This window comes from Dipodomys ordii, unplaced genomic scaffold (assembly GCF_000151885.1).
Source record: "Dipodomys ordii isolate 6190 unplaced genomic scaffold, Dord_2.0 Scaffold100, whole genome shotgun sequence".
NCBI lineage: Eukaryota > Metazoa > Chordata > Mammalia > Rodentia > Heteromyidae > Dipodomys > Dipodomys ordii.
The window spans coordinates 6,265,435-6,291,049 of record NW_012267316.1 but is presented as its reverse complement, the minus strand read 5'-3'; the positions used below and the strand labels follow the sequence as shown (position 1 = coordinate 6,291,049).

Below are 25,615 nucleotides of genomic sequence, written 5' to 3'. Positions count from 1 at the left end.
TGCCTTAACAATGTATACAGGACTTATTAGATGTCCTTGCATAAAGCACATGTTCTTGTGTGAACTTCCTTATTCAATAACCACTGTTGTGTTGCAGTTATATTAATGCTTTGTTTTAGGGAAGGAGAGACTGAAGTTGGCAGGTTATGTAACATGCCTGAGAAGGCTATGGGTGAGCTGCTCAGCCGAATCAGCATTCTAATCCTGGCTGTGCTCATCCCCCAGTTCACAACACCTCTGGGTTGGGAGCAGTTATGCCAGTCCTGAAAAAATTATAGAACCCCTGGCATCTAATGGAACCCCTTTCAGTTACTCCTACCCCTGCATTTCCTTTATCCTATTTTTCCAGCTAGCCCAACCCCTTTCTCTATGATGGTCATTAGTTTTGTGTATATATATATTTTCCTATCTCAGTTGTACTTATCAATATATTTTAAGTCCAAATGTATAAAATATAGTTTAGGTGATTACATGGGATAGTTATGGAACTCTGGGCCCAGTGAGAGTATTGTAGCAAGTTTCAGTATTAAAAGCAAATCAGCTTGGCTTTCTTGTGTGGAAATGAAGTCCTTATTGGTATTATTTGAGGGCCTAACTTTACCAAACTGTGGACAGAAAGGGAATAGTGGGAGATTGTGCATTACGGGTAAAGTCTCCTCCCAGGTTGTTCCTGGACTTCCTCCCTCGTGTCTCCAGGATGCCCAGAGCTTGGGAGGCCCTGACCTCTATTTGAAGAGGTTTGCCAAGGTCTCCAATGAAAAGAAGAAGTTTGAACAAGTCATTTCCTATTTGTTGACTTTAGAGAGGAAGGAATCAGTAAATGCTAGATTTTGATAAGAAAAAGGGAAGAGCTAAAGATGACAGTTTTGTTTTGTTTTGTTTGGGCCTGCCCTGGAGGTTGATCTCAGGGCCTGAGCTACTTTTGCTTAAGGCTAGTGCTCTACCACTTGAGCCACAGCCTTATTTCCAGCTTTTTGATAGTTTATTGGCGATAAGAGTCCCATCGACTTTCCAGCTATGACTGGCTTCAAACTACATCCTTGAAACCCAGCATCCTGGGTAAGCTAGGATTATAGGCATGAGCTATTGGTGGCCAGTTAGGATGACATAGTTTTAAATGCAGAAGTTGTTGACTATTAGGCCAGTGAAGTCTGTGGTGTTTAGTTCACGAAAGGTTTCTCAGACACTGTGTGACCAGTGTGTGATTTTAGGCTCTATATTTGGTGATTACAGTGCCCTCCTGCTTGCCCTCCTGTCATGCAGTTCTCCTGGGTGGGATCCAGGAAATCTCTCTGTAGGTCTTAGTAGGTCCCATGAGAGAGAAACGTTTATTTGTATCAGGCAGATAGCAGTCTCTCTTGGGGTTAAGGATGCTTTAGAATGCAGCAGCTTCTAGCTGCTGGTCAGATCTCTGCAGCTCAGCAGCTCAGAAGGTGCATGGTCTTGGGTACGTGAGAACCTGCTCTGATCACCCTGTGTGTCTCTTCACTACTCCCTGGCTACTTAGTGGGACATAATACCTGTCTGTAATGTTTTCCCTAGGCATAAACCTCACTTTTCTTTTGCTGCATAAGAGCACATACATGGACTTTTGTTACCCATGCAGCAAAAATTAGTCTAATGAACTCTTTCTGCTTGGCCGGAGGCCTCCAGAATAAGTACACAGGGATGGGGTTTGTGTAGTCACATTAGTTAAATGCCAGGCAGCCTTCCCTCTGAATTCTCTGCCCTTTTTAACAGCTGCTCTTCAGGACATATGCATTTTCACAGGCTTGCCTGTCCAGCCTTCCAGGAAGATGTGAAACTCTATCAGTCTTTTCCTTAATATATATAGAGTTAGGACTACTCATCAAATGACTTGGTGTGCTGGGGCCTCTCGTAGATGTGTAGTATTCATTATTGTGTGTAAACTACTGAGGGCTCATTTGTCACATGCTTGGGCCCAGTTGCCACCATTGACGTCAGCTCCAGGGCCAGCCCTTTTAGACATCTGCTGAAATGTTTATCTCTTTGGATTTTGGTGATCATAGTTATGTTGTCCCACCAACACTGACTGGGCTAAACAATTTATTTTCAGAATTTAGTATGTCTCAAATGACTGCCTTTGCCCATTGAATTCTAAGCCATTCTTGTGAGGCTAGTCTAGAGATTATCTTTGAGGTCTTGTGGGAAACTAAGGTTTCTCTCCATTGTTGTAAAACAACTCAGAAGACGCATTATTAATTGCATTTTATGTCTTCTTTTGGTTTCTGTAAATGAGCAAACAGCAGAGTGGTTGAAAGTATGTACTGAGAGAAGATGGACTGGATTTGTGTCTGCTTTATAGGCAGTAGGAATCTCCTTTGTCCTCTAAAGGTTTATGACTTCTCTTAAATCTTGTCTTAGTAGGTATTCAGGCTATAAGGAGTCTTTCTTTCAGAGCACAAGACTGAGTGTGTCTGTACCAAACAGCTGGATGGATTTACATTAAGCTGAGCATTTGCTTCCTTCATTGGTTCAGAGCTTTGCAGGCAGCAGGTATCAGGAAGTGGCCATTAGACTCTGTTGCTCTTTCAACATCTTTTCTCCAATGTTTGTTCCAGACAACTCAGGACTCTCTGGAAATATTTTTATCTATAACCATCCATTTCAAACCAGATACCAAGTTATGAAAAATCATACAGTGGAAAGTTTTTCTTTTCCTGATGGAATATATTTCTCAGAAAATAAATGGATGTAAACAAGACAGAACTACTTATTGAATATTTTGGTCTTTATGGTATGCTTTGATTGAAGAAGCAAATATGGAGCTGGTCTGGAGCTTCGTAAACAAGGAGCATCTAGGAACCTTTGTCAGTGCCAGTGATTAAGGTCACGTATATTGCTCATTTCTATAGGGAACCTTGGCTGTTTTGTTGTTGATTGATTCTGTTAGCTTTTCACAAGTTAGTTCTGCTCTAGCATCTAGCACCATTTGGTGGGCAGAGGGGCCACTGCATTGTCAGGGCCCAGGTTTGGGCCCAGAGTCATCCAAAGGGCAAGCCAGAGGTCTGAACATATCATGGACACCTGACTAAATACCAGCAGAGCAGAGTGTGGCTATGTTCGGATCAATTACTCCGGTCTTCTCAGCTGCTCATCGCCAGCCTATGTGAGGGAATAGGGTTGGTGGGGAACATCACAAGGTTTGGAGTCTGAGACTTCCATCTCAGATGAAGTTGGTAGGATGTCTTCCCTGTGTACTTCTACTGGATCTTGGGAAAGCTGAAATATACACAAAGGCATCAAGCTAAGTAGGAAAGAGGAGGGAATAAAGGCAGACTAGACCTACATGAGTATTTTCTGAGCAGGACATGGATTATCTTGGTTAAATATAGTTTTCCTTTTGGTAACATTGAAAATTTTTGATATTTTGGTATGAAAACATAAAAAATTAATACCAAGAGGCTCTTTTTTAAGGCATTTCTTTTTTGTCATTTTTTTCCTTCTATTCTTTCACCACATTTTATATCAAATACTTCACCCACATTTTCTTTAATTTTCTCTTTTCTCCTATTTGTCTCTGTTGTTAATTTTAGCTGACATGGAATGACTTTGAGCTTTGGCTTCTATCTCTTGAGAACATAAATAAAGTGAAGTAAGCCAGACCCAAAGAACTATAGGTCCCATGGTTTCCCTCATCTGCAATAGTTAGTATATGTCTAGAATAATTTTATCAGATGAGCAAGAAAGGTCAAAAGCTGTGATGCTAAGCGAAATGAACCTCAAGATCTGGACACAAGAGATCTTTCTTTGTTGTTGTTGTTTTTAATGTACTATGCAATATTTTTGTTTCCTTTGTATGTTCTTCCCCTTGTCACGGTATTTGGTTTTGGCACCCTGCATCTTGTATATACATTTGTATAATTTGGGGAGGGTAAGAGGAATGACAAAATGCTGCAACAAGGACACAGGATGACCCATTGCAATGATGATACCCACAAGACAGTATATTGGAAATGAAGTTTACTACTTTGGGGGGTGGGGAGGAGTGAGGAAGGTGGAGAAGAGAAGAGATAGTGGGAGAACAACAAGGGAAGGGGTAACAGTGCTCGAAAAGAAATGTACTCATTACCTTACTCATGTAACTGTAACCCCTCTGTACAGCATCTTCACATCAAAATAAAAAAAGAAAAGAAAATGTAAAAATAATGAATGTTCTCACAGTGAAAATGAAAGACCAAGAAAACCAACTGAAGAGGTAACATCGATCAAAATGCATTGCACTCATAAACTGATTTGTTGAATAGCAACTCCTGTGTACCACTACTTAAAGATAATAAAATTTTTTTAAAAAAAGGATATTCAGCTGAGGAACTATGAGAGAAAGTACCCTATTGTATTCAGTTTGTTCAGATAAGAACTGGAGATGAGTTGGGGTATATTCTCTGTTGTGGGTGAGTTGTAGTAATTGTAATACTGTAAATTCTTTAGCACTTTAGAGATACAATGTTTTATGTAGATTTTCTCATTAAATGCACAGTAGCAGGTTTCATCATTGCTTCCTTTATTTATTTATTTATTTTTGGTGCCGTTCATAGGATTTGAACTTAGGGCCTGAGTGCTGTTCCTGAGCTATTTTGCTCAAGGCTAGTGCTTTACCACAGCTTCACTCTCAGCTTTTTTTTTTTTTTCCCGAGTGTTTTATTGGAGATAAATGTCTCATGAACTTTCTTGCTTGGGTTGGCTTCAAATTGCATTGCTCAGATCTCAGCCTCCTGAGTAGCTAGGATTACAGGCATGAGCCACCAGTTTCTGGTCATTGCTTCCATTTTATGCTAAGGAAATTGAGGCAGGGACATTAAGTAATTACCAAAGGCATACCAAAGCCAAGAATGAAGTAAAGCCAAATTAGTCTGATTCAGAGTTGGACTTTTCTTCTCTGGCTCATTTGTGTGTGAAGCTGTCTTTTGAGTATGCTTTAAATAGTGGAGAGTTTGGCAAGCCTTAGCCAGAATGCCCAGGTGGAGTGTTTTCCAGAGTTTGAATGCCCCCTAGCCATTAGTTTCTTCATATAAAGTGCCCTTGGTACTTTGTATAGCTGATGCTAGACTGAGGCAGTAGATTGAGGAGGTAAGCCAGCTGATGTGCAGATAAAACCCAGTAGAATACCAGCCAGCACTTACTGAGCACCTGCTATATCCTATTCTCTTTGGCCAGGGCCAAGAGTAGTCAGGAAATATTTAGCATTGCCTCTATAGGCAGACAAGATAAAGAACATAGCTATCATGGGAACAGAAGGTTGGTTTGTTTGCTCATCATTGTCTTCCTAGGACCTAACATAATGTGTGGTCAGAGTAAATGGCTTCACAGATTGCTGCTAGAGCAATGAATGGATGAAAAGATGTAGATTTCTTGGCACCTTGCAGGCCAGAGAGCAGGGGATATTGTTGGCTAGGCTCAAGTGACTTGCAGAATATGGCTGCAAGCTGACAGCAAGTAGTTTGGTAAGTGGGACAGAAATTGTTTCACGCAAATAGTTTGTTGGTCATTATTCTCTTTTAATCCCATAGAGAATGAAACACCCCTGCCATTCCCCTTCCTTCTCATATACTGTTAACTCATTGCCTATTTGTTACCTGCCAAGCTCATTTTATCTCAGTGTAGCTCAATTTTATTGGAAAAAAATTATTGTGGGGACTATCCCTGGTGTGGAGTGTCTCAGAGGCCAGCCCCAGGTCTGACTTGCTTCTGCAGTCACATAGGCTGGTGGTCAGCAGAACTGTGAGTGAGACAGGGTTACTGATTCTCACATTCACTGTCAGCTCAGTTGGCGCCCACAATTGTGACATGCTTGGACTAGGCCAGTTGACCTTTGGATGTATTTTTACCTGGAGATATCTTACTTATGGCAATCCCTGGTCTTTTCCTTTTCTCTTGTCCATGTGAGAGTTGTGAATATGGTATAAATGGTTTAAACCATTCCAATATTCCCTGAATCCTAGTGAACAGGATGATACAGGGGTGCGCCACTCCCCTTCTTCAGCCTCACGGGCCGCCCTGACTCTGAGCCAGCTTCTTCCTGCATGTGTAATGTAAGTTGGAATTTGGGCTTGGTTCCAGACATCTGGCTCTGGTCTTGGCTTTGTGTATATTAACACATTCACCATTGACATCTTTCCTTCCCTGAGCCTCTGGAGTCTCATACTACGTAAGATGAAGGGATCAGGTAGGTGTCTCCATATGGCTTTCTCCACTCCTAGATCACTTGAGCAGGTATTTATAGACTTACAAATTCATTGTGGATAGTTATCCTATTTAATTTTTAGGGGAATTTTTTTCCAGTTTGGTTTGAGATAAGCATCATGCTATATATGTCACAGGCTTTATTAAACATCAACTGTGATACTCTAAACACTATTGTAATGCAATTGTTGTTTTTCCTCTTTGCAGCTCATCTGTATGTTTGAGCCAGATGTAGACTTTTGTACTTGCTTCCTGAATTGGTTATCTAAAACAAGACACTACTCTATACTGAAGAAATAACCATAGCTCATTGAGGATATATCTTTGAGATTATACTATAGTATAAGCTGCATGTTATCTTATACCCAGAAATTACCAAAATGAAAAGTAGCATTTGAAGAATTTGGCTATTTTGAATAACTTGGCTTCCTGTGGTGGCAGACAACCTATGTTTCTGACTTGTTCTGAGATTCATATACCTTGGTAAGCTTACCGTCTGTATATTGTGCCCTTCTTATGCAGTTTGTTCTGTCTCCTTTGGCCACATACAGCCACAGACACACATTTGTTCAGATTGGAGGGGACCTGGACTTTTACCCCCTCAGTTTACAGGTAAGGAAAAGAAAGCCTGATCAGGTCCAGTGACTTGTCCAAGTCTACCCACGGCTACCTTAAAGATAAGGGCCTTATTTGCTCTTAACATTTCTTCCTTAAAACAAAATAAGTTAAGAAATCCTGAAATAGACTGGGCCTTGCAAAAGTGTAAACAATTTGCTTTTTGGGGTAGAGGAACTCCTAAATGTAATCTTTCTCTCCAACAGTGCACACTTAATTCCAGTACAAGTCAAAAAGTAGATTGTTGGTTTTTTTTTCTCACACCTTCTTCTCGTATCTGTCTCATTAAAAACCTTCTGCCACTTTAAATTTAAGTGAGCCAGCCAGTAGAATTCACTAATGTGCTGTTAAAGTTTTGCATCAGTGCCTAATACTTGCCACAGTTTAAAACTACTTCTTCATTTTTTGGTGTTTCTTTGTCCCTGCAACTTTTCCAGGGGTAGTGCAGTATGCGGATCTGCAGACAGAGCTCTCAGATCTGTATGGCCTGGAGCTGTCTACTGCTCAGTCTAGCCGTCACCTAGGTAACAGACACTCCACCAGTGAAACAGTCTGTCCAAGTGAGAGGAAATAAAAACTGAAACTGCAGCCGTTATTCTCTGCGCACATTAAAAAAAATGTTTCTTGATTTTTGAAAAGAGGTCATTTCACTTCTTTGTTGGGTTTTGGCCTCTGTGCCCCGTGTGTGATCCTCCAGTTTCCTGAATTACATGTGTATTTTTATAGCATATTTTTTTAAATGAAAGCAACGATATGAATGCAGCTGTTTTTATTTCTGAATGATTCCTAAGAAGGCTTCATTTCATATAAGTTTTTATGAACCACTAATAAGGCAAATGTATTCTACCACTTATTTGGTTAGGTTTTGTGAGTAGTCTTTTTTTTTTTAATGTCCCTTCCTGTGGGGGTGTTTTTCCGTTGGATGTGCTCTATTTCCTTAGTAACTGTTGCTCTGTTATGGGAGGGACTTAATGACATTTTTTCAAGTGCAATATTGAATTAATTTATTTCCTGGTTAGTCCTGCCCATCTTCGTAGTATAAATAGAACATCTGTGTAGTGTGTGTGTTTGATGACACTGGGCTTGCTGTAGAGGTGAACTCTTAATTATGTGGCTCAGGTTGACTCTGTGACCTTTCATCCTGGGTAAGTTATCTCGTTTTCTCCTCTTTCTTCTCTTGGCTTTTCTGGATTTGAATATTACTAGGCCTAAAGCATTTAGGTTTAGGGAGCTACCTGCCTCTCAGAAGTTGGGGAGTATTGTGGTTGGAGGGCAAGAGACCTGGTATACACACTGGGTCTCCTTGTTGGCATTCAGTTATTTCACCTCTGTGGAATAGAACTTTCTCTCTATAGTCCTGATAGGTAGGATTGGAAGTTACAGTTTCAGAGTAGCTTCTAAAAGCCTTAACTAGATAGTATATTCTGTGAAGTGTGAGTACAGTAGGGTCATTGCTTGTAATCACTGTCTCATCTTGACTGGTGAGGGAAGGAAAATCCCTTCCAGTCAATAGGATCAGAGCCAAATAGAGGACCAGCCTCTCAATATAAGAAATGCTTCTTGTCAGCCTCAGGGCTTCGGGTGGATTTATTTTGTAGGTATTTACTGAGCCTTCTCTATGCATTCAACTGCTTTTGTACTAGGAACAGTACTTAGGAAGCTTAGCACAACTGCCTTCATTCACTCTCCATTCATTCAGTCAATGTATGTTTACTGAGCACCTCCAGGCACCAGACTGTCTTAGATACTGAGGAGATTTAGAGAATCAACTAGTCACTGCCCTTGTCCTCAGGCAGTTAAGAGTCCAGTGGGAGAGGTAGATGTTAAGTGATCAAGACATCTGTAGGAAGTTCCAAGTATGGAAAGTACTGGGAAGCCAGATAAAGAACTGTTGGGATCTGTTTGATTAATTATGTTGAATGTTTTCTCTTATGCTTGTTGATTGTAAGTCTTTTGAGAAATGTTTAAGTGTTTAACCCATCTAAAAATCAGATTATTTGTGGGTTTTTTCTTTTGAGTTGTTTTAATTCCTTACATATTCTAGATGTTAATCCATTGTCAGATAGTTTGAAGATTTTTTTTCTCATTATGTATGTTGTATTTTCACTCTGTTGATTGTTTCCTTTGCTATACAGGAGGTTTTTAGTTTGATGTAATCCCATTTATCATTTTTAGCTTTTGTTGCCAGTGTCTTTAGGGTCATGTTTAAAGAAAAAAACAAAACCTTTGCCCAAACTAATATCTCCAAGTGTTTCCCTCTATTATTTCCTAAGTTTCTAGCCATATATATGTATTTCTTATTCTTGGTTCTGTGGCATTGATCTAGGTCTGGAGTTTCCTTCTGACAGTACCATGCTGTTTTGTCTAATATAGCTTTGTAGCCCATTTTGGATTCAGGTGCTGCAATATCTGCAGGTCTGTTCTTTTGGATTCAAATTGGATTTGAAGTCTTTTTAGTTCCATATATGTTTTAAGATTGTTTTATCTATGTGAAGAAGATCATTGGTATTTTAAGGGGAATTGCATGGAATCTCAAATTCACTTTGTATAGTATGGAAATTTTAGCAGCTCTTCCCAATCTATGAATGTGGATATCTTACTAATTTTCACTGTCTTCTTCAATTCATTTTATTATTTTTTGTAATTTTCATTGTAGAAATCATTTAATTTCTTAATTTATTCTTAGATGTCTTTAGCTTTTTGTAATTCTTGATTTCTTTCTTAGAAAGCTTGCATTAGTGTATGACAAATCATCCTAACTTTCATAGTTCATCTTATAACTTTACTAAATTTATTTATTGGCCCTAATAGTTTTTAGTGGCATCTTTATGTTTTCTTTTTTTAATTTTAACTTTTTTAATGTTACTGTAAAGGTGGTGTAGAGATCTTCATGTTTTTCTGCCTAAAAATCCATGTAATTTGCAAGTAGGGCCAATTTAACTCTGACATTTTAATTTTTTTTGATTTTTTGAAATTTTTATTGTCAAAGTGATATATAGAGGGGTAATGGTTACATACATAAGGTAGTGAGTACATTTCTTGACATTTTAATTTTTGATGCCCTTTATTTCTCTGGCTTACCACTATGTTGAATAAGAGTGGTATAAGTGGACATGGTTGTCTTGTTTCTGGTCTTAGAGGAAAAGCTATCAGCTTTCTCCTATGTAGCAGGATATTTTCTGTGGTCTTATATAGTTTTTCTTGTGATATGTCCCTTTTATACCTAATTTGTTGAAGGCCTTTTTTTTTATCTTGAAGGAATGTTGAATTTTATCAAATGCACTTTCTGCTTCTGATGAGATGATTATGTGATTTTTGTCCTTAATTTTGTTGAATTGTTATATTACATTTATTGATTTGCATATGTTGAATCATCCTGGTATCCCTGGAATAAATTCCATTTAATCATGTTGTAGAGAGTAACCTTTAAAAAGTGCTCTGTTCAAACCCTGAGTTTCCCTTTGTGGAGAGCTGATGGCAGTTGATATGAACTAAAAACCTCACTTGTATGATCTTAGGATCCAGATTCTTCAGGGTATGTATGGATCTAAGTAACTGGGGAAGGACTTTAGAATATTGTGGTCTTCATAGTTGTTCTTAGAGAGGCTTGAAGGAGTGGATGGCTGGGTACCCTGGGGATAAGGTGGAGCTTTAACCCTTTGTCATCTCCCCTTGACTGATGCCCCCAGTGCCTACTGAAGGGTGATGGGCAGGGCTGTAGGTGGCTTTTCTTTTGGTTTCTGTAGGTCTGTTAATCTTATGGTTCTGCAGGTCCTCAAGAACCTGACCTTTTTCTTTTTAATTTCAGCAAGAGCAGAGGTGAAGCACAGAGAGCAGCAGATCAGAACAGGCTGGGCTCCCTTGGTGAGGCTGAGGCTGTGGAAGATGCCGACTGCCGCGAGGCTGAGGAGGCCTGCGTTTTGAGGTGGGAGAGCAGGTCTCAGTGGGACAGCCTCTCCACTCCTGGGCTCACCATGGCTTCAGTGCTCTGGTTGGACAGCTGACGTGACCGTGTGCCCCACACGCTGCTGGACTGCGTGCCGTCCAGGTACTGCCTGCTCACAGGGTGTGGGAGCACGGCCAGTGGGCATCAGATGCTCCTGAAAGCTGGACCGGCAGAGCGATGGACTTGGACAGGCTAAGATGGAAGTGACCTGAGGCCTCGCCCAGGCAGTTTCCTCGTGACAGGACAGCTTAAGAGCCGAAACACAAGCTTGTCTGGGGAGCAGTATGCAGGAAGCTGGTTTTCAGGCCACAAATGCTTTCACAGGTGAGAGTCCTCCCCACTTACTTGGAGGTTTTTGTTTCAATTCTTCGGTTGAAACAAAACACCAATAATTGCATGGAATGAATACATTCATAGTTACAAGCTGAACGCCATTCTCAGTCAAGGGTTCAGGTTGCTACTGGGATTGGTTTTGACAGAATTATAGTATGTTTTCTGTCTTTCTGTACATGGGAATGTGAAAACATATTTGATATTTTAATGAGTTTGTTTTTGTTGAATGATAGGACATACGATATCCTACAATTTCTAGAGTTCTTTCCATATATTCTCTAAGGAAAGGTATTATTTGGACCGTGTGTGTAGGAGATTAAAAAAAAAAAAAACGAAGCTAGGAAAACTCCATGGAGAAAGTTAACTGCTGCTGAGTGACCTCTCTCCTTCCATCCTTAGTTTACTTCCTCAGTATTATTTGTGTGCCAGTGGTGGTGGGGGCCAACTTGGCTGAGCTAACTTTCCAGTTAGGATAGCACTCTTAAAATGAGCTGATGGAGAAGCTGGACGTGACAATTTAGTGTCAATTTGCCCCCTCGCTGCCAATTTGCACATTTTGTGGGGAACCACTGAGTCTGGCTGGTGCCCAGAGCCATGGCCTGAGACACAGAGGCTTTTGAATTTGGATCCTGCCTCTTTGTTTGATTCACTTAACATCCCAGGAAGCCACATAATCCTCTGGGCCTCTGGCTCCTTGTTTACAGACCAGCAACTGTGAAGCTGAGGAATCTCATGGAGTCTAGGGAAAATGTTTTTACACCAAAAGGTCTTTTTGGTTTGTGGCTTTTATTGAAAAGGAAAGATAGTAGAAATAATTATGGAAAGTGGCTAGGTTCTTTGGTCTTATAAGTCCTAAAAAGTGGTAGTTTTTCAGTGTTTTGTAGAAAGAACAAGTCGGGTTAATGGGGTGCCTGGAGAGAGGCCACATGGGTTTAGACTGGAATCTGCTTCCTCCATTATGTACATCTGAATTCCTTGACATGTCCTACTGTTCCTTTCTTTTTCTCTTTGCTCATCTGTAAACCAGGTTCCTATTCTGTGGGAGGATGAAGCAGCAGTAGAAGATGCTGAGCACACAGTTCTGAGGTGGAGTCATGTAATGTGGAGTTAAGTTGCCAAGCCCAGCTCTGGAAACTCCATATTTTCCATGAGGGCACGTGGGCAAACTCCAGGGGCCTCTTAGATTCCTGTGTGCGATGTTGGAGCCTTAACAACAGTGTTTCTGTAATGGAGTTGTGATAGAGGAAGGCCATGCTGCAGTGGTCATGGTCTGTGAAAATGAGCTCAATAGTTTTTAAAAACATCTTCTCAAATGAACACATAATGAAAGTTGATGATGGTTCTAGAGTCTTTGTAGGCTTCAGTTCCTGACTTCTATCATTGCTTAGCATGTGCACTTCAGCTGGTTTGGTCTCCTGAGCTGCTTCTTCATGGAAATTCATTTCTCCTTTGACATGGATGGGAGTGGCATAAAGCACCTCTGTGAATTGGCTTGCTGTACCTCTTGACCTCCTTGATACACGGGAAGGTGGCTTGGGAGGAAAGGCATCTTAAAGAAGCTCTACAAAGTTCACAGTCCTGAGATGATGCACAAAGGAGGAGAGATGGACATAAAGAACCTGCGGAAGAGTAGTCCCACTTGAATTCCTCCCAGTCCCTAGTCAGGAGCCTCCCATTGCTGTCACTGTCCCACAAGGGCGTGCACAGCTTGCACAGTTCTTTCTGTTTGTTTCCCGAGGCATTGCCATGCACTTCTCACCCTCCTGAGCCTGCCAGTGGTTAACTGTGGCTTATTCTTAGCCACATCTTGGTCTTCATCACTATTTCGGGGACTTATAGCTCCTTTATACCATGGGAAAAGAAGCTCAGGCCTTTCTAAGGCTCTGTTTGGAATTAATTAGAATCTCTAGGTTCTGCCTGGGACAGTAAGTGGGACGGTGCTTCATATACATTAAGACCAAAGTGAAGCTTGCTGCTAGTGGCTCCTGCCAGTTATCCTACTAACTGAGGAGGCTAAGATCCACGTGATCATGGTTGGGAAGCCAACTGGGCAGAAAACATGACATCATCTCCAAAATAACCAGAAAAATGCGAGGCTGGAGATGTGGCTCACGTGGTAGAGCACCAGTTGTGTGAGCACATGGCCTTGAATTCAAAGCATGGTACTGGCCCTCAAACATTTCCTCTCCCCTCACCCCCCAAAAGAGCAAAGTGAATGACAGGAGTTGTAATTATCACTGCAGCTCATCCCTACAACTTCTCCATCCTCTATATACTTACATACCTTAGTTCATAATTTACCTAATAACATCATTTGGTTTCTTCCTCTTCCTAGTTGTCAACATGCCTAAATAACAGTTGTGCTAGTAGTAGTGGTAGTAACAATGGTGATGGTGTAGCAGCAGCAGCAGCAGCAGCAGTAGCAGCTGCAGTAGTAGTAAAATACTAAGTATGATTGCTAAACCACAGAGCTCACAGCTTATGAGTGTTGTGTACTTCTTCTTTTCTCTCTGTTTTCACAACTCAGGAGCCAAATAATACTGGTTAGGCCATGAAAGATACTTAGTAGAGCCAAGGGTTAGAGGGTCAGCTGCCTCTAAATCTAGTAGCATGTATAGCTTTGGCTATATATTAATCTCACTAGGGAACTGTATTGATGCTTAGGTTTTACCCTCAGAAATTGAGATTTTTTTTTAAATTAGCCTCAGCATTACCTGTACTTGATAAATCAAGACCTTTATCTTAACAAGATCCCAGGTGCTTGCTATACAATAAGTCTTAGAAGTCCTGAGAGCTAGCATTAGAGAAGTCAAGTGTGGGTTGGGAGAGTCAATTCTCAAACAGACTTGTACCATTCCTTCAGCAGGGATGATTGATTTGACTAATTTGTTTATTCTTAGGAAGCTACCAAGTATTCAGTATTGTTTATCATATCACATGAGTACCTTCAAAATGATGATTTAACCTCTCCACATTTCTCTAGGGAATAAAGAAGGGATCCAATAAGGGAGGTATAAGTACCTGGCCTTCCCTGTAGTCCCTGCAAATTTGGCTCCTCATTTAAGTTTTTTTAATACATTTTTTATTGTAAAAATAGTGTACAAAGCGGTTACAGTTACATAAGTAAGGTAATGAGTACATTTCCTGTCAAGCATTGTTACCTCCTCCTGTTTTCCCCTACCATCTCTTCCTTTCCCACCTCCCCAACTCCTCCCTCCCTCCCCACCACAAGTTGTAAAGTTTGTTTTCAATATAGTGTCTTGTACATCTTATTGTTACAATGGGTCATCCTGTATCCTTTTTTTTGTCGGTTGTGGGGCTTGAACTCTGGGCCTGGGCGCTGTCCCTGTGCTCTTCAACTCAAGGCGAGTGCTCTACCTCGAGCCACAGCACCACTTCCAGTTTTCTAGTGGTTAATTGGAGATAAGAGTCTCACGGACTTTTCTGCCCAGGCTGGCTTTGAACCGTGATCCTCAGATCTCAGCCTCCTGAGTAGTTAGGATTACAGGCATGAGCCATGAGTGCCTGGCCCTGTATTCCTTTTTTAAGCATTTTGTTTTTCCCTTCCTCTCCCTAAATTAGAAAAGTGCATATACAAGATGCAGGGCATCAGAATCAAATACAGTGAAAACAGGTTATACCATGGGAGAGGCTCATTTTAGTTTTTTTTGGTCTGTTATTCTGATCTTTGTTTGCTAACATCGCTCTACTTATGAGATAAAAGGGCTGACTCTCCTTGTCCAGGTAGCCAAGTAAAGCTGGTTCTTAATGTATTTAAAGTTGACAATCCAATGATTTTTGCTAATTTTCTGGGATAATAGAAAGGATTATTGCCTGAAATGTCCTAAATGTTAAAGGAGTTAAGGCACTTCAGTTTGGTTTTATATCTTGGTTTAGGTATAAAGGAAATGTCACTAAGCTGTTTACTATACCCACACTTAAAAGAAATTGATCATATTATATTTATCTTTGGAGATACAGGTTAAAGAGGCTATAGTCTGGATGCCAGAGGAATGGGTGACCCACCTCAAATTCATGTTTACATGGTCAGGGCACTGTTTGTTTGGAGTGTGTACAATTGCTCTGAAATGTGGAAGCTTAGGAAGCCCCTGCCCCTTCCTCCCCGACTGTGTGGTTACAGTCTAAGCATAACTTGCTTCTTGGGTGAGTGTAAATATACTATTATTGATACATATTGCAGATCAACTTTCTAATTAAAATTCTCTTAGTATAATCCTTATAACTCCTTGTATAACTACTTAAAGATAATAAAAGTTCTAAAAAATAAAAATTATGCATTCTTCAGGTTTTCTCAGAACAAAAAATTTAGAAATGATTTTTAGTCAGTTAGATACTACTTTATAACAAAAATTATTTTTTTCCTTTTTTGGAAGTCTGTTCATTGTAAGAAAAATTTGGAAAGCATGATGAAGTCAAAAGAAGGAAAAGAATTATACAATCATGTTGTATGAAGCTTCCCATTGTGAATGTGTTGACTTAACTTGCATCCTTTTATTTGTCTCCTGTGTAAAGTTCTTTTTACAGAAATATGTTTATTATATGCAATTTTATAACTTGACTTTTAACATATATTATTATTACTATTAGCTTTATAAATATGATTTTAAGGTGCTACAGAATAATCTCTTCTGTATATACTCTTGGATTTTGATTATTGTCAAAATAGTACAAGTCCTATTATTCACTAGTACAGTTTTTCTCCCTATAAACAATGCTTTGGAAAGCACCTTTGTGTGTAAAAGCTCTTCTATGTATTTGATTATTTCCTTAAATAAGCTACCAGATGCAAATACTTGGAACTAAAGATATGAACTTTAGTAAAGTTTATGGTTGAATTTTCAGATGGGTTGGTTGCCACCTGACTTTTGAGACTGGTGCTTTCAGTTACAAGGTATTTATAGTGGGCGTGTTCACCATTTAGCTGAAACAAAGTGACTCTTCCCTGCCTTCCAACATACAGCTGTAAACACTACCCACCTTATCTTGACCACCTTGATATTCATTATATTTAGGCAAATAGAAAACTCAGATAACTTGAATACACTATCTTTACTGTTCCAAGTGGTATTTCTACTTGACTTTAATCTGTTAAGGCAATGATGTGGATAAACAGACTCCTAAAAGACTAAGACCTATGGTAAAAACAAACCCCTGTTGCCTCATAGCAAAGGGAAGTAGGAACTTTGAGCCATTCACTTTCCTTGTCAGATTGCTTAAGAGTGGTAGAGATTTGTCTGAGTTTTTTTGTACTTCAGAGTGACTTGGTAAGCATCCCGCTTGGATTACCACTGAACATACCCTAATGAACTTGCTGGTTTGAGATTCTGCCTCATCCCTGCCCTCTAGTACCATGCTTAGATACCTCAGAGGTTTTGTACATTTTTCTTAGGCTCTTTAAATAATTTCAATGTTAGGAAAATTTTAACTAAGGATAACTAAGCACAGGATCACTTTCTCATAGAACATATAGACAAATATTTCTTATGAAAAGGATAATTAGATATAACTGAAATTAGGTTTATTTTGCTCATAAAGGAGGATGAAAGTTGATTTAATAGTCCTGAGTCTCTGAAAGAGAGCTATTTTATATAAATGCTGGTGACAAGATTTTCTTAGCCACTAATGACCAAAAGGAAACAATTGCTTAAGTAATTGGAATGCCTGTGTTTCCTGCATGGACCCTGAGTGGGTGAATGGCCTTGTTGGATGTGTGGTTAGAGCTCCACTCATACATAGGGGTGCACTGTTCTCAGGCTCTGGACAACCATTCTTCAACACCAGCACCTCAGCTTCTAATGCATTGCTCTTGTCTTCAAGATCATTCCTTTGGGCTGACTTACAGATGACCTCAGCCACATTTTCCAAAGCTTCTCGTGAATGCTTGCTTTCAGAGATATTGAAAACTATTTTTCAATAAAAAGGGCGAGGGTAGATTTATGGACAGATCCTGAAAGAAGAAAATGTGAAACAGTTTCTTTACTGTAGAGCTTTACAAAGTCTTTCATGTAGAAATGTAAAGATCCCAAATGGATAGGCAGCAAGGGATTTTCCTTAACAAGACCTTGAAGAGGTTTTAGAAAGAATTATATGGCTGTCCATAGAATGTGCTGTGGAGAAACTGCAAATGTTGGCCTTCAGGTGTGCCTGTCCTGCCTGCACTAATGCAGCAACCCTCCAGTAGGGCTTCTCTTATTGAGCAAGTATGTACAGAGCCCTTGCTAGGCACATGGGAAGATAAAAAGAATACAATGAGTCTGTCTTCTTGACTTTTCAGGTTCTTCCAGTAATCTTTAAACTCTGCCTTTGAACTCAGAGTCCTATGCTCTACAGAGGCCTTATTTTTTTCTCATATTTGGACTCTACCACCACTTGAGTCACACCTCCATTTCTAGCTTTTTGCTTGTTATTTGGTGACAAGGGTCTCACAGATTTGTATCTCTGGGATGGCTCTGAACTGAGATTCTCAAATCGCAGCCTCTTGAGTAGCTAGGCTTATAGGCATCATCCATTAACACCAAGCCAAATTATGACTTTTATTTAAACTTTCTTCTGCCCAAATATTTGGTAGCTTCTGACTTCCTAAAAGCAGTTTAGATGCCATAGCCTGAAGATCACTATCCTCCCTTGTTCTCCATGTTGTCTGTCTGTTCTCTTGTTGTGACCCAAGTTCCAGACTGGAACTGGAACTTGCCCATCTCCAAAATGATTTTGCATTTTTGCTGATGCTTTTTCTCCCCCTTTAGAGTCGTCTAAACACTGTTTATGTTTTTTAAGACTTACCATGCCTATGAAATCTGTTATTATGTGCATGAGAAAAGCCTACACAGTCTTCCTACTTATAATTTAGTAGATGTAGAAATGAAGGATAATGGCTTTTTGTAAAATCTTGAGTGCTTTTGCTTGAGGGCAGTTATGTCTACTAAGAGAGCCATCAGTACACACTGTGGTGAATGTGCATGATTTATATGTTGTACTATTCAGCCACAGTATGGTCATCAGTTATGAACCTAACTTTAATTAATAATGCCATTTCTCTGCATAAATAGTACATAATTTACATGATCATTTTAGCGAGCTCCCAAACTCATCTCTTTCATTTTCTTGTATACCATTTTACATTATTTCTAGGGTTTTCCTATCATGCCAAATGATTATCTTCTTTCTTAACAGGCTTTGTAGTAGCTTCATGTTGGAGGTGTATACATACCTATTTTAAATAAGGAGAGAATGTCATTGTTGCCTGAAACTATTCTAAGGTTACTTAAGTATGTACAACATAAATGCAAAAGCTTTGTTTTTGTAGTTCTTAAATTTCTAAAACACTAGGGAGAAGCAGTGTTTAATCTGAAAGATGAGTTTATTTTGCTGACGTCTTTCATTTCTAACTCCTTTTATTTGTGATTATAGTTTTCCACTGGGAGCCTTCCAGTGAGGAGGTTTACTTACCAGTGGATGTTGGAGTGCTCACAGCAGTCATTTCTAGCACAAATGCCAGCATTTGGTGTAGGATAAATTCCTTGTTGCTTAAGATCCAAGGTCAAAATCACCTACAGATTCTGTTAAGTTCTTGGGGAGATGTTTGTTTTGTCCATTGTACTTCTGAAACTGTGACATTGCAGTTACCCCTGCAACAGAGCCATTGGACTTGGAGGACTGAGACTTGTGCAGGAAGCAGGTGGATACTTTATGGCTTCTTGTCTATTCTTTTTTGGTTCCTAGACTCTTTGGAAATCTCTTGTGCTTACCGTGGCAGAATGAACTCAGAGGTCAGAAAAGCATGGCTGTAACAGACGTGTCTAGTCCTGGTTATCTCCCTGACTCCTTCTACCCCCTAGCCAAGATTCCTGCCTTATATCGACTAGTTAGCCAACCTCTCTGAAAACATGCTTTTTGCAACATTAAAATAGGAATAACAAAAGAGGGCACAATGGCTCACATCTATAGTTCCAGTACTCAGGAGGTTAATGGTCCAATTCCAGCCTAGGAAAAAAAAATGGAAAGACTTTATCGCAACCAATAAAATGTTGGACACAGAGGTAGATGCCTGTCATCCTAGCTATGTTGGAGTTATAACTAGGAGGACTGCGATCCAGGCTGGCCCCGACATAAAGCAGGACCCTATCTGAAAAATAAAAGCAAAATCAGGTAGGGATATGGCTGAAGTGTTAGAGCATCTTCCCAACAGAACAAGTGTGTTCGAGTTCAAACCCTAGTACAAACAAAACAAAAGTTAATGAACGGGTTTTTCTTTTTGTTATTATTTTTTTTTGCAAGGAATGAATTAAGTAACACACATAAAGCACCAAACACAGAGTTTGGCTTATAGTTGGTGCTCAGTAAATGTTCTTCTCTTTGTTCACTATCTTCAGGAACTGATTGCACATAAAGGCTTTAGGAAAATAGGGAGTTTACTTAACAGATATCTATTAGGAGTTTCATGACATCTTCATGAGGGGGTCAAGAGCGTTAAACAATCAGGCACAGTGGTTCATACCTGTAATCTCAGTCACTTGGGAGCTGGCTATGGGAAGGTGGAGGGCTGAGGCCAGGTCTGGCAAAAGCACATCTGTAAAACAAACAACGAAAATTAAGGACTGCAGATTTCACTCAAGTGGTCTAATGTTTGAGCATGAGTTCCTAAGTTTAAAGCCAGTACCATCAAAGGCAAAAAAAAGACATAAAACTATTTCTGTCCCTAAAGACCAGTCAGACCACAGGGTCATATGTTGTTGTGGAGGTGAACATGTGGGCTAGAGAGAGTAAGAACTTGCTCAGTCCCCTCAGCATCTGCTCATGGGAGTCGCTAGCACCTGACTTCCTCTCTTGCTCAGACCATCTTACAATTTCTGTCTTGGTGCTTGAGTCATTCTACCTTTCTGTGTTGAGATGGCAATTGATCAACTGTTTCTTCTTTGGTATCCCTGTGCACTTATTTCAGATCTCAAGTCCTTAGACTTGGCACCAGGTTTCTGTCTGCTTATTTCAAGACACCATGTTTAAGCGCAAAACCCAAAAATGGAATGCAGAAATAAACAAGTTTAACATGTGTTGGGGGTGGCTTACTGTTTGATTTTTACATTTTGACCAATGATAGTGAATATGGAAATGTTGACATTTTTCCTCTTCATTAACTTTGGTATTTGTAGAGTGCTTCTGGAGTGGTGTAAAGAAACCATTCCTTGGCTTGAGGCTTTTTAAGGATAATGATAATGAAAGAATATATAGTAACAATGCTATAGTGCCTTAGCTAGTCATACACTCCTTGCTACACAGTACAAGGTTTGAGAAACAGAGATGGGGCTCAAGTGGTAGAATGCCAGCCTTGATTGAAAAAAGTCAAGCTAGGGACAGTATAAGCTTTGAGACTGCAAGAAGAAAATACAGGTGAAAAATTTTGAGGTACTGAATTGCATTTCAGACTTTCTTTAAATAACAGATATCCTCCTCTATCTTAGAGTTTCTTGCCTACCTATAAGATCAGTCATGTTGATTCTTCTATGACCACTATGTAAAACTATTGATGGATGTCACCATATAATAGTGCCTACAAAAAAGATGGGACTAGATTCTTTATCCTTTTAAAAAGTTTTATTATGTTACCCTTTCCCTTTTTAATGAAAACCTCTTTCCTCCTGACCCCAGTTATCCCACATGACCTGATCACTAATCTTTCCCAAGAGCTCTCTATAACTTTGATATTGAAGACACTGATGTCCTAAGATGTTACTGACTCTTTTTATTTGCTTCCATTAGTTAAACAGAGGAGTTCATTGTTACATTTCCACAGATGTTTACAATATATTCCAATCTCATCTCCTCTACACCCTCCCTTTTCATCCTTTCCCAATTCCCAGAAAAATTTCAACAGGTTTCTTTGCGAAATTTCCATAGCTACAAAACAGTCCATATCAACCATGCTAACTCTTTCAAAATATATTTCAAAATTATTCGTCTCTTAGCCAGGTGCAGGTAGCTCACGCCTATAATCCTAGCTATTCAGGAGGCTGAGATCTGAGGATCATGGTTCAAAGCCAGCCCAGGCAGGAAAGTCTTTGAGATTCTTATCCCCAGTTAACCACCAGAAAACTGGAAGTGGTGCTGTGGCTCAAGTGGTAGAGTGCTTGCCTTGACTGAAGGGCTCAGGGACAGCACCCAGATCCAGAGTTCAAGCCCCACAACTGACAAAAAAAGCATCTTCTATTATTTATTTTTCCCTTCCCTCTTTTCCATCTTCTCTTAAGTAGTTCATAGTTACATTCTTGTTATTTATTAATCCATATGTAGTTATACTACATGTATATGTTTATGTATGTCAGTCATGACTATTATATTTTAGGTCTAGTTTCCGCGCGCGCGCGCGTGTGTGTGTGTGTGTGTGTGTGTGTGTATGCTGGTACTGGGGCATTAACTCAGGGCCATGAAACCTCACTTGGCTTTTTTGTTTAAGGCTGGTGATCTACCACTTGAGCCACATGTCTTGTTTTTTTGGTGATTAATTGGAGATAAGAGTGTCACAGTCTTTTCTTCTCAGGTTGCCTTCTGATTTCATTCCTTAGATCTCAGCCTTCTGATTACCTAGCATTACAGGCATGGTGTCCAGTTACATATGTGTGTGTGTGTGTGTGTGTGTGTGTGTGTGTGTGTACATATATAGAGAGAGACAGAGAGAAACAGAAACACATAGAGAAACACACAGAGAGCTAGGCTTGTCTCAGTATGATATTCTCTAATGCATCCATTTTTCTGCAAATGACATGATTTCATCTATTGTATATATGCATGCATATACCATAATTTCCTTTTCCATTCACTTGTTAGGCACCTTGACTGATTTCATTGTTTGGCTATTATGAACAGTACTGAAATAAACATAGTTATGCAACCATCTTTCCAGTATATTGATTTACTGTCCTCTGGATAATTGTCCCAAAATGATATGGTAGATTGATTGGAGAGGTCTATTTTTAGTCTTTTCAAAAACTTCCACACTAATTTCTATACTGGTTGCACTAGTTTACATTCCTACCAACAATTTATGAAGGTTTTTTTTTTTACCCCATTTTCTTGATGGTTGCTGTACTGACTGAAATGAGATGGAATCTTACTGGGGTTTTGATTTTTATTTTATTTACAGTTAAAGATGTTCAATGTTTCTTCTTGTGCTTATTAGCCATTTGTATTTGTTTTGTGAGAACTGTTTGTTCAGTTTGCTTGCCCATTTACAAATTAGATTATTTGTTCTCTTAATGTTTACCTTTTAGAGTTCTTTATATCTTCTGGATGTAATTTCTTATGTTGTAGAGTTGGTGGAGATTTTTCTCTGTTCCATGGGTTGTCTTTAATTTGCTGTAATCCCATTTGTCAGTACTTTTTCACATCCTCTGGGCATCTGGAGTACTATTTGGAAACTTTCACCTGGGTGTGTGTCTTCTACAGTTTTCCCTACATTTTCCTGCAGTAGATTTAAAGTTTCAGAACTTTGTGCTCTTTGATCCAAATGAGTTGATTTTTGTACAGGGTGAGAGGTAGAGGTCTAGTTTCAGCCTTATGCAGTTGTCCAGTTTTCTCAGTACCATTGTTGAAGAGGGTGTCTTTACTCCATTGAATTTTTTTTACTCCTTTATGAAAAATTAGTTGGCTGAAGCTGTGTGGATTTATTCATGGGTCTTCTGTATTGTTCCATTGGTTTTCAGGTCTGTTTTTTCTGCCAGTACTAGATTGGTTTTGTTACCATAGTTTTATAGTATAATTCGAAATCTAGTATCAGGATACTTTCAGAAGTGCTCTTTTTACTTAGAATTATTTTTGCCTACATATGAATTCTTAGATTTATTTATCTGATTGTGTGAGGCGTGATATTGGTATTTGAAAGGTATTGTATTCAATCTGTTGGTAATTTTTGGCTGTATGGTCATTTTCACAATATGAATTCTGTCCAACTTCTGATGTCTTCTTCAATTTCTTTCTTCAAATTTCATAATTTTTTAGAATTCTTATTTCCAGCAGGAATTTCATTTTTGGTAAAATTTTGTGTTTGGTAAAAGGTAGTAGAGCTCCATCCCCATGCATCAGGGACTTGTCAAATATTGCATGTGGACTGAGAATTGCTGGTACTGGGTGAGCCCCTGAGTTTACAGGTGAGCACACAAAACAATTGGAATATGGCAATATACAAGAAAATACTTCAAGGTAATGAAAGGGATTTATTATGGAGCCTATAGCTGGAAAAGAGCTATGTAATCATAGGTCTAACTGTGTCTATTGTGTTTTTTATTGTAAAAATACTGTACAGAGGGGTTACAGTTACATGAGTAAGTAATGAGTACATTTCCTATCGAGCATTGTTACTTCTCCTTTGTTTTTCCCCTACTCTCCCTTCCTTCCTTACCTCCCCAAATCTCCCCCCCCCCAAAGTTGTAAAGTTCATTTTCAACATTGTGTCTTGTACATCTCATTGTTCCAGTGTGTAGCCTGTGTCCTTAGTGCAGCATTTTGTTATTTCCCTTTCCCTCCCCAAATTAGAAAAATGTATATACAAAATACAGGGCACTGACATCAAATACAGCGAAAACGGGTTATTCTGTGGGGGAAGAACATACAAGAGAAACAAAAAAAATCACATCGTATATTTTAAATATGTTAAAAACAATAGCAAGAAAGAAAAAACCACTTGTGCTCCTATCTTGAAGTTCATTTCACTTAACATCATCTTAAATGATCATATGTACATAGCTTTTTGACCTTTTCTGCTTATCCTAGACTGATACTAGATATTGCAAATAAGAGAAACCATGGGACCTATGTTTCTTTGGGCCTGGCTTACTTCACTTCATATAATTTTTCCAAGTCTTTCCATTTCTTAACAAATGGGGCGATGTAATTCTTTCTGATGGAGGCATAGAATTCCATTGTATGTGTATATACACATTTTCTTGATTCATTCATCTACTAAGGAGCATCTGGATTGGTTCCATATCTTAGCTATGTTGAATAATGCTGAGATAAATGTAGTTGTGTTGGTAGCTCTAATATAGCCTTGTTTGTGATTATTTGGGTAAATGCTCAAAAATGGGATTGCTGGGTTATAGGGGACCTCTTTGGGGAGTCTTTTGAGGAACCTCCATACTACTTTCCAAAGTGGTTGAACAAGTTTACACTCCCACCAACAATGAAGTAAGGTTCCCTTCTGTCCACATCCCCTCCAGCATCTGTTATTATTAGCTTTCTTGACTATAGCCATTCTAACTGTGGAGAGGTGGAATCTCAATAATGTTTTGATTTGCATTTCTTTTATGGCCAGAGAAGTTGAGCCTATCAGCTCATGGGTCTATTGGCCATTCACATTTCCTCTTCAGAGAAGTTTCTCTTTAAGTCTTTAGCCCACTTGTTGATGGGGTGGTTGTTTCTTTGAGGATTTGTTGTTGAGGGATTTAGTTTTTTTTTTTGAGTTCTGAGTATATTTTAGATATGGACCCTTGTCCTTTTTAGGGCTAGTGGTGATCTTCTCCCAATCTGTAGGCTTTTTATTGATCTTGCTAGCTATGTCTGTTGCCATGCAGAAACTCTGAAGTTTCATGGAGTCCCATTTGTCCAACCTTTCTTTGATTTGTTGTGTTTCTGAGTCTTTATTAAAAAAATGTTTTTTTTAGCCTCTGTCAAGGAGCCCTAGAGTTTCTCCTGTTTCTTCCTGTAATGTTTTTAGGGTGTCTCCTTTGACTTTGAGGTCTTTGATCCATTTGGAGTTGATTCTGGTCCATGGTGATATATAAGGATCTAGCTTCAATTTTCTACAGGTGTTTATCCAATTTTGCAAGCACCGTTTACTGAAGAGGCTGTCTTTCATGCATTCTATTTTTTTAGCTCCCTTATTGAAAATTAGGTGGCTATACGTCTGTGGGTCTCCAGTTCTATTCCATTGGGCCTCAGGTCTGTTTGTGCCAGTACCAAGCTGTTTTGATTACTATGACTTTGTAGTAGAGTTTGAAATTTGGTATTGACATTCCTCCAGCACTCTCTTTCTTCTAAGGATTAGTTTTGCTATTCGGGGTCTTTTATTAATTCATATGAATTTTTGGGTTGCTTCTTCTATTTCATTGAAGAATGAGGTTGGAATGTTGATAGGTATCACATTGAATTTGTAGATAGCGGTAGGTAGTATTGCCATTTTCACGATGTTAATGCTCCCAATCCATGAATATGGGAGGTTTTTCCTCTTGCTAAGTTCTGCTTTAATTTCCTTTTCCAGGTTTTTAAAGTTTCCACTGTAGACGTCCTTCACTTCTTTAATTAACTCCTAGGTATTTTAATTTTTGTGGAGGTTTTACAAAAGGATTTACTTTCCTGATTTCAGCTGCATTCTTCTCATTGTTGGCATACAGAAAAGATTTTGAGGGTTAATTTTATACCCTGCTACTTTGCCAAAGTTTCAAATAAGCTCAAGTAATTTGAGAGTGAAATCCATGGGATTCTTTAAATACAAGATCATGTCATCTGCAA

The 25,615-nt window shown here is 39.2% G+C and overlaps 1 protein-coding gene across 2 annotated transcripts in view; it reads left to right on the top strand.

Moving 5' to 3' along the window:
* Positions 1-25,615, top strand: part of Ldlrad4 (low density lipoprotein receptor class A domain containing 4) — a 378,108-nt gene that overhangs the window by 86,378 nt on the left and 266,115 nt on the right. Inside the window, exons 1-2 of one of the 2 annotated variants that reach the window (XM_013027130.1) lie at positions 7,886-7,964; positions 10,628-11,089. In XM_013027130.1, coding sequence (XP_012882584.1) covers positions 11,050-11,089 — 40 coding nt within the window. In that variant the 5' untranslated portion in view covers positions 7,886-7,964; positions 10,628-11,049. Of the gene's footprint in view, positions 1-7,885; positions 7,965-10,627; positions 11,090-25,615 lie in introns of those variants that run through there. The other variant, XM_013027131.1, reaches the window with a different exon arrangement.